The sequence below is a fragment of a genome, unplaced genomic scaffold (assembly GCF_019419815.1).
Source record: "Pyrus x bretschneideri cultivar Hongxiangsu unplaced genomic scaffold, Pyrus_bretschneideri_v1 Contig26, whole genome shotgun sequence".
Lineage (NCBI taxonomy): Eukaryota > Viridiplantae > Streptophyta > Magnoliopsida > Rosales > Rosaceae > Pyrus > Pyrus x bretschneideri.
The window spans coordinates 1,250,236-1,266,475 of record NW_025999568.1 but is presented as its reverse complement, the minus strand read 5'-3'; the positions used below and the strand labels follow the sequence as shown (position 1 = coordinate 1,266,475).

At 31.8% G+C, this 16,240-nt stretch overlaps 1 protein-coding gene across 1 annotated transcript; it reads right to left on the bottom strand.

The window, feature by feature from the left end:
* Positions 1 to 10,839: 10,839 nt before the first annotated feature.
* Positions 10,840 to 11,684, bottom strand: LOC103935633 (thaumatin-like protein 1b; the record flags this gene model as incomplete). The annotated part of the gene is made up of 1 exon (XM_009345422.2): positions 10,840 to 11,684. A coding segment is annotated over one exon (687 nt), but the record flags the coding sequence as incomplete, so codon positions are not given.
* Positions 11,685 to 16,240: the final 4,556 nt, after the last annotated feature.

Here is a 16,240-nt window from a genome sequence, read left to right as displayed (position 1 = left end):
CTAAATTTTGAAATTTTAAATTAAACTTATGATTATATCTGTCAGACAGTTTACCATTATACATTAAGCTAATACAAAATTTTTTATACTCTCCCTTCATATTATAATTTTTTGTTCTTATGCTTACTTTAATATATTTACTAAATTTATTAATTATCATAACATAATTTGGAATACATCCTATGACTGCTAACTTTGAACTTAAATCTACTTTAGTTGTTGCTATTGCTGATTGTTGGTGATTATCCCATCTATCATTGTATATATATATATACACTAAAGTTTTTGTGCCTACTTGTGCTCTGATTAATCCTGCTATCCCAATTAATATTGTTCCTATGTGAATCTAACTGAAATGTGATTTTCTCAAATGAGTAACTGCTTCTTTACTAATTAAATTAAGTGTAACTTCTTTATCGATATAATAAAAAACAGTAACTCCATGACTGAAAATAATAAAAAACTAAACCATCTAACGTATGCTCAAAATAATCTAACATATTTTGTGAATTACTAAAATCTAACATTAATGATGCATCTACGCAACCTTTTTCCTATCTTTCAATTGTTCTCTCCCAATCTTGTGGATCTACATTATCTAAGTTTAATATATTTTCTGTTATATTAATTTGTTCTAACCCTCTCAAATATGGAATCCTATTTTTTTTAGATGGTTTTATCATACTTTCTTTTATGTACTCTACTTTTCCTTTTTCATTATATTGTTCATTTGTTGGTCTCAAAAATTGTTGGTTAGTTCTACTTGCGTATCCTGGATTTGGATTTTCTACTCTTGATGTGCTACTTTCTTCTGCTGGATTACATGCTACTTTTAATTCTAATAAATTATTATATTCTTTTGATCCTAAAATATGTTCTACTCCTATTTCTAAAATTAAAATTTCATCTCTTCATCTGAAATTATGTGCAATCTTAAATCATATGTCTTATATTTTTCTAAGTATTGTTCTTCATCTAAATGATCGATATCTTCTATAAACTTATCTACAATATGATCAAAATTTTGCTCAACTAAATTAATATCTAAATTATCAAAAGCCATATGTAGACTCTCGTTTTCGATTTCACTTTCATCCTCTTCTATTTTTTCTAGTTGCTTGTAATTACTAAGCCTAATTGTTGCTTGACCTGTACTAGCTTCATATATTTGTACTTTATCTGGTTGTCTATTTCTTACTACTTGTAAATTAGGTAATGTCCACGGAGTTCCTTCTAAAAAGCTATTATCTATGGTTTTGCTTTTATCATATTTACATGTTTATTATCAAATATTTGAACCAAATTTTGAAATTTTAAATTAAACTTATGATTATATCTATCAGACACTTTACCATTATACATTAAGCTAATACACAAATTTTTATACTCTCCTTTCATATTATAATTTTTTTGTTCTTATGCTTACTTTAATATATTTACTAAATTCATTAATTGTCATAACATAATTTGGAATACATCCTATGACTGCTAACTTTGAACTTAAATCTGCTTTAGCTGTTGCTATTGCTGCTTGTTGGTGATTATCCCATCTATCATCATATATATATATATATATATATATATACATATATACTAAAGTTTTTGTGCCTACTTGTGCTCTGATTAATTCTGCTATCCCAATTAATATTGTTCTTATGTGAATCTAACTGAAATGTGATTTTCTCAAATGAGTAACTGCTTCTTTACTAATTAAATTAAGTGAAACTTCTTTATCGATACAGCTAACTGCATGTTGACTGATGCTACTTACAATTCTACTTCTGTTTTCAAATAAACCTAATTGATACAAATTATATTTATTTTTTTGTGTTCTCTCAAAACCTCTTTGAATAAATTCTTGTGCTTCTTCTTCGTTTGGATAAATATCTTCAGCTCTAACTACTTCTTTTCTTTTTCTCCTAAAGAGTTCCATTTTCTATTATCAAAAGGATTTAGCTTAGGTCTTCTAATATTATTATTTGCACTTAAAGTTAGATTTTCTAATTTATCTAGCAAAGATGGTGGAAGTGATGAAGATGCATCATGTAAAACTTGGTTTATTTCTGCTATTTGTTCTTCAACTTGATCTAATTTTTCAGCCAAACTTAAAATTAATTGAATAATTAAATTATTTTGCCTAATGAGAATATTACTACTAGCTACTTGTGTTGAAAAATCTGTTAAACCTACTAGTTCTTTGTCTAACTTATTAATTTCTTTCAAAGCTTGGATATATTTTCTGCTAGTTCTAGAATCAGTCATTAAATTAATAATTAAACTAATAATTTATCTATTTTATTAAGCAACTTATCTACTTGTTCACTCAACTCTTTTTGCACTAATTGATTTTTTTTCTAATTTTAACTGCTCAACTATTTCTAATGATCAGAGTTCTACTTGCTTAGGCTTACTATCTATGAGGTCAATAAGCTCTTTTATCTCTCTTTTGCTTGAAAACCTTTGAATATTTTTATTATTATCTTCTAACTGAGATGTAATATAATCTAAATTTTATCTAATTATTTTTATGGATTTTTTCTGAAAATGTTCTAACAACTAGTTCAGCAAATGATTATGCTTATTATCTAATTTTATATTTTCTGCTTGACCAATAATAAGATCTATAATACTATTGGCTTGTGGATTTTCTTCATTATGCAAAATATGATTTTGCTTTCTCAATGGAAAATAACAAACTCAACTATTTTGGTCTGAGGTTATTTTTCTTTTTTGAGGTTCACTAATTTCTAAATTAAGGCAATCTATCATAAACTACAGTCTACCTCTCTCTAAAGTTACGGCTAATTGGCTTCTTAGAAACTCTATTTCTTCTCTCAGGATTTGTAAAGTTTGATCTGTTGCTCTTTTTGCTTCCAAAACTTTATGCTGCACTTCTATGTTATTATATTTACGAGTAAATGAAGGATGTTCAAGATAACCAAGATAAAACTTTTGCTTCTCCAAAGTCCTGCTAATTCTTTTGGGTATATATGCTAATCTTCTCTTTATGCTATTTATAGTGGGGTGTCTAGGACAATAATATTTGTTATTCATACAAAATAAACAAGTATGATATCAGTTGTATTAATGACTTCCATCCTCAAGGTACTTTACTATTATAATTATACTATTAAAATGCTAAACTTGGCTCTGATACCAAATTCGCAAGGCATGCACGGTTAAATAGTCGGATGACCATTATAACAACTAGACTTAGAACCTTGCACATGGAACTCGACATGTTTCATTATGACTGCCATTCACAGTACAAGTATAAGGCCTTAACGGCTGAACTCAGAGGTATCCTAGTTAACGTCTAGTTATTTGAATGGAAGGCATTCAACTATAACAGAGTGCTCAAACAACAGTTTAGCAGGTTAATAATATAACTACAATAGTGTTTGCTTGTTTTGGACTAGAAGTCTAATTAAACAAACACACTAAAGAAAGAAAAGAAAACTTACTTAAGACTTGGAGATTGCTTGAATATGTACACTTGAACTTTTATTGATATATAGAATGTTTACAAAGATAGTTGTTTACAAGAAAGTGTTTACAAGGATGCTATGAAGACTATGGATGCTTGAGAGTATGAAGATGGTGTGAGTATATGCTAAGAGTAGGGTGTTCAGGTGTTGAGATACTGAGGTGTTGAGGTCTTTTGATGTTGAGGTATGTTTTCAATGAATAGAACTCTACTTATATATACTGAATAAAGATACAACGGTATAAAAATTTACAAATGGTTGGTGTGGAAATCTTTTTGGTATTTGTTACTTTGCTTCTACAGTTGCTGGAAATATCAGGATTGTTTCTGAAACGTGTCTAATTTTTGCTTTGCATGTGAATTTGCTTCTCTCCTTTCGTTTTGCATGTGAACTTGCTTGTCTCCTTTTGCTTTGCATGTGAACCTGCTGCATAGTTTTTCTCCTAGAATTTTTATATTTGCTTTGATGAAGAGCATGTGACATGTGATGGATGTTGGAGATTGGGATACTTTTGGTTTATTCTGTTAGATGGTTTTCAAGGGCAACATTGCCATTTTTGAAATTATTTGTCCTTAAGGTTAAATGAAAGTTTTCTAGGGTGTTTCCATTAGTTTTCCCTACAATTAAATTAAGCACTTCTTTTTTAAGAATGCTAATTACTTTCTTCATGTGCCTTTCTTCTTTAATTTGTAATATTGGTATGCAAAATTAATGATCAAATCGTATAATTTTGAGACTATTTTTAAGAGATTATTATTTTTCTTAGTACTCTATAAATTTCTATGGAAACTAGTTTAGTCTTTCTTTTTTTTTTCTTTTTTTTTTTTTCGTTGCCAAGAAAACTAGTTTAGTCATTTAATTATTATTCTACTGTTAATTAAAATACTCTTTATTTACTTAGAAACTTTAGTAACCATCAAATAATTAAACGATTTGAAAAATACACAATTTCAACTATATGAGACTACATTAGGGTAATCCTACTGGCAATTTTAGTATTGTTTTTACACGTTTGCACTTTTCGATCTGAAGCCTTTGAAACTATTCCAAGCGCTGGTAATGATCTTGTTTAGCTAATGAATCATATCAATATTACTGAACTTTTTTAGGAGATCTATGAACCCAACTTCCATTAGCCCTGTTGACCAAAAGAAAAAAAATAAAAAATAAAAGAAGTTGCTCTAAGCTCTCTCTCTCTCTCTCTCTCTCTCTCTCTCTCTCTCTCTCTCTCTCTTTTGGGGTCAGCTTTAAGCTCTCCTTCTAATAGACTTTAAGGACCAACACGTGACACTGTCTGCCAAATCATCAACTGGAATTTTACCTAAAATCCTAATTAAATCTTATAAAATCCTAATGAAATCTTATAAAATCAAAAAATATTGTCCTTTTTATTTTCCAACAAGAAACAACTCATTCTAATCCAAAAGTCACAAGCACGTAGAATGCCATGATGGCTTAGAGAAGATTCCCGTGTGGAAAATCTAAAATTGGCAAGGACCAAGGTCCAGAGAGTAATTGATGTCCAATCTCAAGCAATCAAGGTCCATGATCATTCTATGTTCTCTTGAATTCCTATCATACCATAGTGTAGCTGCAGTCATTTTTTTTTTTCTTTTTTTTTTTGGTAAAAACACTATGCCAAAACATGGTGAAACATTTATTTCAAACAAAACAAACTAACAATAAGGGCCCAATACATGTACACAAAGCAAAACGGGACCTTCCAAACAAACCAAAAAAGAGCCCAACCAAAAGTTGGGACCCAAGAAAACAGAAAACTAAAAACAACCAAGGATTCGTTGCAACCAATGCTACTACAATAGTGCATGTCAATCCGCACAAATCCCATCCCCTAACTGAGCCTCAACTCAGCAATTCCATCAACCAATTCCAATCTTCAGTCCAAGCACAGCCACAAATTACAAAGAACCTGCATCAAAATGAAAGAAGCGCGTGGAAATCCACGAGTAACACTGACATCCAAGGCAGACAACAAAGAGAAGGTGATGGTGTTTGGAACACCTGACCTAGTGGAAGCACCAGATTAGAACTCACCGACTCGACAGGCCGCAAATTGCGGCGAAACTTGACTAAAGATCGGAAATTAGAGGAAGGAGGAGGAGATACACCAGCGGGATGAGAAGAGGGTACATCGAACATGAGCCTTAGTCCAGATTATTTTGTTTTCATGCAATTTACTTCCCCCACTTGTCTCTCAATTTCTTTACATTTTGCAATTTAATCAGTGCATTGTATTTCAATTCTCTTTTACTATTGCAAATTTAATTCAAGCACTCGACTTTTGTTTTTTTTTATTTTTTTTTTATTTTTTGAGTTCATCGCTATTTTTACACTAAGCACAGGGGGAGTTTGGCTAAGCCACACAATGGGCAGCCTAATTTGGTATCGAATTCGCCATCCACGAGATTCAAACCTAAGAACTTTCACTTCCAAGTGAAGAGGAATACTACCAGACCGTAGTATTGAGTAACTAGCACTCGTCTTTTGAATTCTTTATTTTATGCACTTTATTCTTAGTCTTGTCTTAATTTTATTTAATTTCGAAGCACCTTTATTTCGAAGCACTAGTTCTTCATTTAATTTATACTTTCCCACAAGTAGGTTAACTTTAATCTAGTATATTCTCTATTTCTTTTTCTCATTCCAGTTTCCCTTCCTCCCATCCATTTCATCACTTGGTTGTTCGATCAAAGCATTTGAATCTGAGGTAGAGAAAAAACCTAAGTTGAGAAAAGGTTCCTTGCTCGGCCTTCTTACATTTTTTCTACGTTGATCATTTCTAGGCCATGTGGTGGCACATTTGCACAGCTAAATCAAAGAAGGATAAAAAAAATCCTTCTAGGCAACCCAACCGGGCCAAAAAGAGGAAAACAGAAACCAACAGAACTACTTGATGAGTCAATTTCATATTATATATTTTACCCTATTCTTAGTATATTTGGGTTAATATTTTGGAAGAATTTTGATACTTTGAATTGTATTTCCAATATAGGACTTTTGACTTCTCCTGGAGCAAAACATGGTCAAATGGACGAATTTTGGAGTAATTCTAGTTGGAGGACAATCGTGAGTCACTTAGCTTGATCGTATCAAAATATTAGATATTTCTACCAAGTGGTTATTTTCTGGCAATAAAATAAAGGAGTGATTGACGGTGCTGGAATAATGACATTTTGGGTTTGAATTGCATTTTTGGAGCCCAAGATGACCTCGGATGGGTTCGTGGCCTTCTGGAGATGTGTTCAAAACTTCTTGATCTTCAAAATAAGCTATTATGGACCGGATTTGGAGGACATTGAGACTAAAACATGGCTGGACAGGTTCTGTGCAGTTTCTCCTAGTTTATTTAGGACTTTATGTTTTAATATATTTTATTATTATTTGGCTTCCTAGTGGATATAAGAGACTTGGTAGGGTTTGTGTGGCTGGCTTTGAGGGAGATATTAAAGGTTTTAGTTAGCCCTAGTTTGGGACTACGCTTTCTTTTATGCAACTTTGGAGACAGAGAGAATTAGGGTTTTTGGAGATTTTCTACTTTAAGGTGTTTTCAATCATTTTCTTAATAATATTTTCTATGATTTCAATTATTAATATGTGTAACTAATTCCTTTTGCTAGGGCGAAACCTTGAGCCTTAGCATGATTATGTAATTTTTATGTAATTGCTTATGATTGATTGCATGTGCACTTTGAATTACTAATCACCGTGATTAAAACTATCAAATTGTCTTAATGCCTGATCACCATTAGGATCTTTAGAAAAGTAATTTGATGCAATTTTGGTTTGAAGGTTCCTTGAAATTGGCGCTGGCTTCTTGTGATTAATAATTTTAATTTCACTTAAGAAGAACACCATGTCTTAAGGGTTACATGGTTTTTCAAACGGTTTTTATAAAGCATAATGAGTCTCTCATGTTCAGATTTGATCCGAATGTCCGGACGGATTTCATGTTAGATATACATTCTATGTTGGAGGTTCCAAGTAGAATATGATTTAGGAAAACCTAACCTTCAAAGTGGCATGTGTAGATCATAAGTAATTGGTAAAAATACATAGGATTGCTAGGTGATGTTGGAACCCTAGTGCTTTCTTAATTTGTTTTTTCCAAAACAGTTTTCTTTCCCCTTCATCTTTAATATTGCAGATTAGTTTATTTTTATTAATTAAATTCGTTTTAATTTAAGTAGGTTATAAAATCAATCATCTCAACTTTCTGTTTTACAATAATTAATTGGAATTTGGTTTGTTTCGAAGTATTTAATAATCCCTGGAGAGAACGACCTTGCAAGAACCGTTTATACTACAACAACCTGGTCATTCTTGCAAGTAATATAGGAGTTTTTGACCCGTTTGCGTGTGTGGTAAAATCCTTATCACCCATGTTCACGGTTAATGCAATAGTGTGGCCGCACCAATTTATGCAAGTGTAGAAAAGATGAAAATAAAGGGTTTAAAGAATATTTAGAATTCTCTACAATCTCACAATTCTCAAATACTACTTCAATTCTTTATTCTTCTTCAAAAGGAGGTATTTATTAGATTACAAATGAGCAATACTAAGAAATAAATCAAAACAATCATTTGTCTACGAGACAAGAAAACCTAGACCAAATCAAATCATATCAAAATCCTAATTAAATCTTATAAAATAAAAAAATATTGTCCTTTTTATTTTCCAACAAGAAAAAACTCATTCGGATCCAAAAGTCACAAGCACGTAGAATGCCATGATAGCTTAGAGAAGATCCTCGTGTCTAAAATCTAAAATTGGCAAGGACAAGGGTCCAGAGAGTAATTGATGTCCAATCCCAGGCAATCAAGGTCCATGATCATTCTATATTCTCTTCAATTCCTATCATACCATAGTGTAGTCGTAGTCCTTTTTTTTTTTTTTGGGTAAAAACACCATGCCAAAAACATGGTGAAACATTTATTTCAAACCAAACAAACTTACAACAAAGACCCAATACATGTACACAAAGCAAAACGGGATCTTCCAAACAAACTAAAAAAGAGGCCAACTAAAAGTTAGGACCCAAGAAAACAGAAAACTAAAAACAACCGAGGGTATGCTGCAACCACCGCCACAACCAACGCTACTACAACAGTGCATCCTATCCCCCAATTGATCCGAGCAATCCCATCAACCAATTCCAATCTTCAGTCCAAGCACAGCCACAAATTACAAAGAACCTGCATCAAAGTGAAAGAAGCGCATGAAAATCCATGAGCAACACTGCCATCCAAGGCAGACAACAAAGAGAAGGTGATGGTGTTTGGAACACCTGACCCAGCGGAAGCACCAGGTCAGAACTCATCGACTCGACAAGCCGCAAATCGCAGCGAAACTTGACTAAAAATAAGAAATTAGAGGAAGGAGGAGGAGATACACCAGTGGGATGAGAAGAGGGTAAATCGAACCAGGAGCCGTAGTCTAGGTTATTTTGTTTTCATGCAATTTACTTCCCACACTTGTCTCTCAATTTCTTTACATTATGTAATTTAATCAACGCATTGTATTTTAATTCTCTTTTCCTATTGCAAATTTAATTCAAGCACTCGTTTTTTTTAGTACATCGATATTTTTACACTAAGGGGAGGGGGAATTTGGCAAAGCCATACAATGAGCAACCTAATTTGGTATCGAATTCGCCATCCACGAGATTCAAACCTAAGACCTTTCACTTCTAAGTGAAGAGAAATATCACCAGACCGTAGTATTGAGTAGCTAGCACTTCTCTTTTGAATTCTTTAATTTACGCACTTTACTCTCAGTCTTGTCTTAATTTTATTTAATTTCTAAGCACCTTTATTTTTACGCACTAGTTCTTCATTTAATTTATACTTTCTCATAAGTGGGTTAAGTTTAATCTTGTATATTCTATATTCCTTTTTCTCATTCCATTTTCCCTTCCTCCCATCCATTTCATCACTTGGTTGTTCGATCAAAGCCTTTGAATCTGAGGTAGAGAAAAAATCTAAGCTGAGAAAATGTTCCTTGCTCGGCCGCTTACATTTTTTCTACGTCGATCATTCTAGGCCACGTGGTGGCACACTCGCACATCTAAATCAAAGAAGGATAAAAAATCCTTCTAGGCAATCCGGCCCGGCCAAAAAGAGGAAAACAAAAGCCAACAGAACTACTCTTGCTAGCACTTGGAGAGATTCAACAAAAAAAATGTTTTTATATTTCTGATCCAAGTTAGTACTCTAGTGTGTTTTAATTATAGGGTTATTATACAAAATGGTCCTTGAGATTTGCATGATCAATAGAAATGGTCCTTGAGATTGAAAAGCAATAGAAATGGTCCCGGAGATTGTCCACCATCCATGATTTTGGTCATTTCGTTAAAAACTCTTTGGGCAATTTTCAAAACTTCGTAACTCAATCAATTCTTAACCAAATTTGATCCATAATATATCGAAATGAAGATACGAAAGTGTAGAACAAGATTATACCTATTCGGAAGCCCAATGATTGCCATAGATGGACGAAACATAGCCTGAAAGATGACTAGTCCGCAGGAAAATTGGAAAACTCGCCGGAAACTGGGTAAACTTTAAATGTTCATAACTTCTTCAATACTCAACGAAATCAAGTGACTCAAAAACGAAAATCATACTTCTTGACGAGACGAAGAGAATTCTATCTTTCTTTACTGCTAAATTGCCGTGGTTTTGCCAGAAAAACTGCTTGAAAGTGGCTAACTCAAAAATGGTTAGCCACTTTTGAGCCATTGTCCGACCAAAAAAAGGTGAGTTAGCCTTCGAAAAAGGTACCATTCTCTTCGTTTCGTCAAGAATTGTTATTTTCGTTTTTGAATCACTTGATTTGGTTGGGTATTGAAGAAGTTATGAACATTTAAAGTTTACCCAGTTTCCGGGGAGTTTTCCAATTTTCCCGTTGACCAATCACATTTCAGGCTATTTTCCGGCCATATCCAGCAACCATTGGGCTTCCAAATAGATATAATCTTATTCTACAATTTTTGATCTTCATTTTGATATATTATGGGTCAAATTTGATTAAGAAATGATTGAGTTACAAAGCTTTGAAAATTGCCCAAAATCGTTTTTAACGGAAGGACAAAAATCATGGATGTTGGACAATCTCAGGGACCATTTCTATTGATTTTCAATCTCAGGGACCATTTCTATTGATCGTGCAAATCTCAGGGACCACTTCTATTGAACATTTTATATTAACTGTTATTTCTGTACTGTGTTATACTTTGGAAGTTCCAACAATAAAAAACGGCAGATTTTCCTTTCAAATACTATTTGGTGGAGATGCATAATATAAAGAGATGATTATAAAAAGGAAATAAAATTCTAAAAATAATATTTGTTCCTTTATTTGATCGTGTAATTAGTATTACAAATTCTTGACAACAGCAATGTGTCAAGCTCCGCGGAATTTATTCTTCTCCATTATTGTTACATAAAGAAACAGATATCATCATCTGCATATATAATCCCATTTCGTGCTTATGGGCAAAAAGTAATGACATAGTCAGGTCCACCACTGCAGGTAAATGTGCTGTTTTTATCATCATAAGCGTAGCTATAAGCTTGAGGGCACTGCTGCTCAAAGATCTGAGAGTACTCTGTGGGAGGACATGTCTCCGGCGTATTATTCGGCGGAGTGCAGCAGTACTTCGAATCACCAAACGTAAGGCAAGCGCTTTTGCAACTGATGACAGTCTCATCAGCCGTTTTCACTTGAAGTTGAGCTGGGCACGCCGCGTTAACATTGGCAGGGCAAGACGAGGGCTTGCACTCACCTGTGCCACCTTGTGGGCCAACAGACATAGGCAAGTTGAAGCCGTCAACAAGGCTAACATCGTAAAAATCTTGACCCCCGTTTGCTGCAATTGTGATTTCAACTAAAGTTGCTGGTGGAACTGCACCTGCCCCATTGCATGCGACCTGGCCAGAGCCACAGTCTGCAGTTTCACAAGTGAATTTTCCAGCGGCGTTCGTGGAGCACCTGGTTCGAGCCCAGAAGCGACCAGACCATGGAGATGGAGCGTCCACTGATTGGCTAGCTTTGGATGCTAGTTCGAAGCCAGTGAGTGATAACTGAGGTTTTTGGTCACCGGTTAAGGTTCCTGGCCAGACAGTGTTAGGGCAGTTGTTTGTGAAAGTGATTTTCGCTGCGTGTGCACCTGCATTTATGTTTCAACATAGAACTAGATACTAAGAATATTGATACTGAAAAATCTACATACAATTATAAACATATCTAATCTCATGTTCGCAGCATTGGTTAGTTCACTTATATGTACCCGGATTGAGAACTTTTATGGTATCCTTTTAAAAAGTACTAGTACTCCTTGTTTTAATAAAATTATTAGTAGACGTCACAGAATTATCCATCATCATTATTCTCTCTTAGACTTCCTACTTTCACTAACTGTAATATTTCTATACGGATTTCTTCTTCTAAAATCGAATATTCATGTTCAAATATTTCTTCATCAAACTCTTCTATGTTATTATGCTCATCATTTTCTTTTGAGTTTTCCAAATAATAACTATCTTGACTACTAGATTCTTCTATACTTAAGCTTTTGTATGCTGCTACAGTATTACTTTGATCAGTTATTGTAATACCTCTTTTGAAAAATGTTATGTTAGGATTCATAAATAAAAAAACCTTGTAAACTTTTCAAAAAATTTAAACCTAAAATGAACGGGTATGATCCTACTGGTGAAACAAATGTTAATGGTAAATTAAATTGTTGTTTTCTACTTTAATAGACTCATTATTAATGCAATGTGTTAAGTAAACTGGTCTCTCATCAAATTGTGTTATTCTCACTGGTTTTGCTAATTTTTGTCTATATTTTTCTGGTACTAACTCTTCTCTTATGACACTCTTTGTACTTTATGTATCTATCATATCTGTTATTTGTATCTTATGTTCTTTTGCTAATTCTATTTCACAATTTATGGTAATTAAAGAATTATTTTTTGGCTTTTCTATACTATGAACAGTATTTCATAATGTTTCAGTATTTTCTTGTGATTCTGTTGAATTAACTTCTAATAATCTATTACTATAACACTTTTCACATAATATAGAATATGAATTACAGTATTTGTTTGCAACTAATTTGCTATACTTATGATATTTTTTTTAGCCAACCTAAATTTATATATTTATACTCTTCTTCATGTTGTTCTTCTATAAATACAAACATATACTCTTCTAAATCACTATTTGTGCTACTTGAATTTTCCGAGTCTGAATCTATCATATTTATACTTTATACTATAAATATTCTCGTTATCACTTAAATCATCTAAGCTATATAGTGACTATATATCTTCATCTTCTTCTAACTTAAACAACTCCATTAAATGTACTTTTTCTCTCGACTGTTTACCTAATTTTGGACATTTAGGTTTAATGTGTCCAGTCTCTCCACATGAATAATATTTACAACTACTCTTATCTTTTGGTGCTTTATATTTTCTAATCCAAGGTCTACCACTTCTTTTCCTAAATTGTTTTGGAATATATTTTCTCTTCCTATATGTTCTTGAAGGTCTTATGCTGAAATTCTTATGTTCTTTGTATGATTTGTATGACTTATATTTCTTCTTGTATATTTTCTATGCTTATTCTTTTTATAACAACCATACTGTTGTGATATTTTTATAACTCATGTAAAATTGTTTCCTAATTTGTCTCTTAGCTTTTATTTGACTACACTCTTGTCTAAGTATATCATATACATGTTGAATTTTAGGTCCTATTGCAATATCATTTTTCTTTGGATGCTTTTGCCATTGATTCCAAATTTTTTCTCCTATTGGTTCTTTTATTTTTGTCTTGTAAGTATCTAATAAATTAATATCACTAATTCTACCTGTTCTTTCTAAATATTTAAAGAAATTTGTGGTATACTCAGCTATATACTGTAAATCACAAATTTGTAATTGTTCTAAATTTCTAATTGCTCTTATTTGTTCTTGTTCGCTTCTGCCATCTAACCTATTATGATCTAAAAATTCTTGTTTAATCAAAGTAACAAAACCGTGAATATTAAAATGTGCTTTAGCTACCTGATGCTTTTGGATTTTGAACTTTTCATGACTGAAAATACTAAAAAACTAAACCATCTAACGTATGCTCAAAATAATCTAACATATTTTGTGAATTACGAAAATCTAACATTAATGCTGCATGTACGCAGCCTTTTTCCTATCTTTCAATTGTTCTCTCCCAATCTTGTGGATATACATTATCTAAGTTTAATATATTTTCTGCCATATTAATTTGTTCTAACCCTCTCAAATATGGAATCCTATTTGTTCTAGATGGTTTTATCATACTTTCTTCTATGTAGTCTACTTTTGCTTTTTCATTATATTGTTCATTTGTTGGTCTCAAAAATTGTTGGTCAGTTCTACTTGCGTATCCTGGATTTTGATTTTCTACTCTTGATGTGCTACTTTCTTCTGCTGGATTACATGCTACTTTTAATTCTAATAAATTATTATATTCTTTTGATCCTAAAATATGTTCTACTCCTATTTCTAAAATTAAAATTTCATCTCTTCATCTGAAATTATGTGCAGTCCTAAATCATGTCTTATATTTTTCTAAGTATTGTTCTTCATCTAAACGATCGATATCTTCTATAAGCTTATCTACAATATGATCAAAATTTTGCTCAACTAAATTAATATCTAAATTATCAAAAGTCATATGTATACTCTCGTTTTCGATTTCACTTTCATCATCTTCTATTTTTTCTAGTTGCTTGTAATTACTAAGCCTAATTGTTGCTTGACTTGTACTAGCTTCATATATTTGTACTGTATCTGGTTGTCTATTTCTTACTACTTGTAAATTAGGTAATGTTCACTGAGTTCCTTCTAAAAAGCTATTATCTACAGGTTTTGCTTCTATCATATTTACATGTTTATTACCAAATGTTTGAACTAAATTTTGAAATTTTAAATTAAACTTATGATTATATCTGTCAGACACTTTACCATTAGACATTAAGCTAATACAAAAATTTTTATACTCTCCCTTCATATTATAATTTTTTGTTCTTATGCTTACTTTAATATATTTATTAAATTTATTAATTATCATAACATAATTTGGAATACATCCTATGACTGCTAACTTTGAACTTAAATCTACTTTAGTTGTTGGTATTGCTGATTGTTGGTGATTATCCCATCTATCATTGTATATATATACACTAAAGTTTTTGTGCCTACTTGTGCTCTGATTAATCCTGCTATCCCAATTAATATTGTTCCTATGTGAATCTAATTGAAATGTGATTTTCTCAAATGAGTAACTGCTTCTTTACTAATTCAATTAAGTGTAACTTCTTTATCGATACAGCTAACTGCATGTTGACTGATGCTACTTACAATTCTACTTCTGTTTTCAAATAAACCTAATTGATACAAATTATATTTATTTTTTTTGTGTTCTCTCAAAACCTCTTCTAATAAATTCTTGTGCTTCTTCTTCGTTTGGATAAATATCTTTTGCTCTAACTACTTCTTTTCTTTTTTTCCTAAACCGTTCCATTTTCTATTATCAAAAGGATTTAGCTTAGGTCTTCTAATATTATTATTTGCACTTAAAGTTAAGTTTTCTAATTTATCTAGTAAAGATGGTGGAAGTGATGAAGATGCATCATGTAAAACTTGGTTTATTTCCGCTATTTGTTCTTCAACTTGATCTAAGTTTTCAGCCAAACTTAAAATTAATTGAATAATGAAATTATTTTGCCTAATGAGAATATTACTACTGGCTACTTGTGTTGAAAAATCTGTTAAACCTACTAGTTCTTTGTCTAACTTACTAATTTCTTTCAAAGTTTGGATATATTTTCTGCTAGTTCGAGAATCGGTCATTAAATTAATAATTAAACTAATAATTTATCTATTTTATTATGCAACTTGTCTACTTGTTCACTCAACTCTTTTTGCACTAATTGATTTTTTTGAACTTCTAATTTTAACTGCTCAACTATTTCTAATGATCAAAGTTCTACTTGCTTAGGCTTATTATCTATGAGGTCAATAAGCTCTTTTATCTCTCTTTTGCTAGAAAACCTTTGAATATTTTTATTATTATCTTCTAACTAAGATGTAATATAATCTAAATTTTGTCTAATTATTTTTATGGAATTTTTCTGAAAATGTTCTAACAACTAGTTTAGCAAATGATTATGCTTATTATCTAATTTTATATTTTCTGCTTGACCAATAATAAGATTTACAATACTATTGGCTTGTGGATTTTCTTCATTATGCAAAATATGATTATGCTTTCTCAATGGAAAATAACAAACGAAACTATTTTGGTCTAAGGTTATTTTTCTTTTTTGAGGTTCACTAATTTCTAATTTAAGGTAATCTATCATAAACTACAGTCTACCTCTCTCTAAAGTTACGGCTAATTGACTTCTTGGAAACTCTCTTTCTTCTCTAAGGGTTTGTAAAGTTTGATTTGTTGCTCTTTTTGCTTCCAAAACTTTATGCTGCACTTATGTGTTATTATATTTACAAGTAAATGAAGGATGTTCAAGATAACCAAGATAAAACTTTTGCTTCTTCAAAGTCCTGCTAATTCTTTTGGATATATATGCTAATATTCTCTTTATGCTATTTATAGTGGGGTGTCTGGGACAATAAATACCTGGTGGTTGTGGTTGACAAGGTCTACAATGATAATAATATCTGTT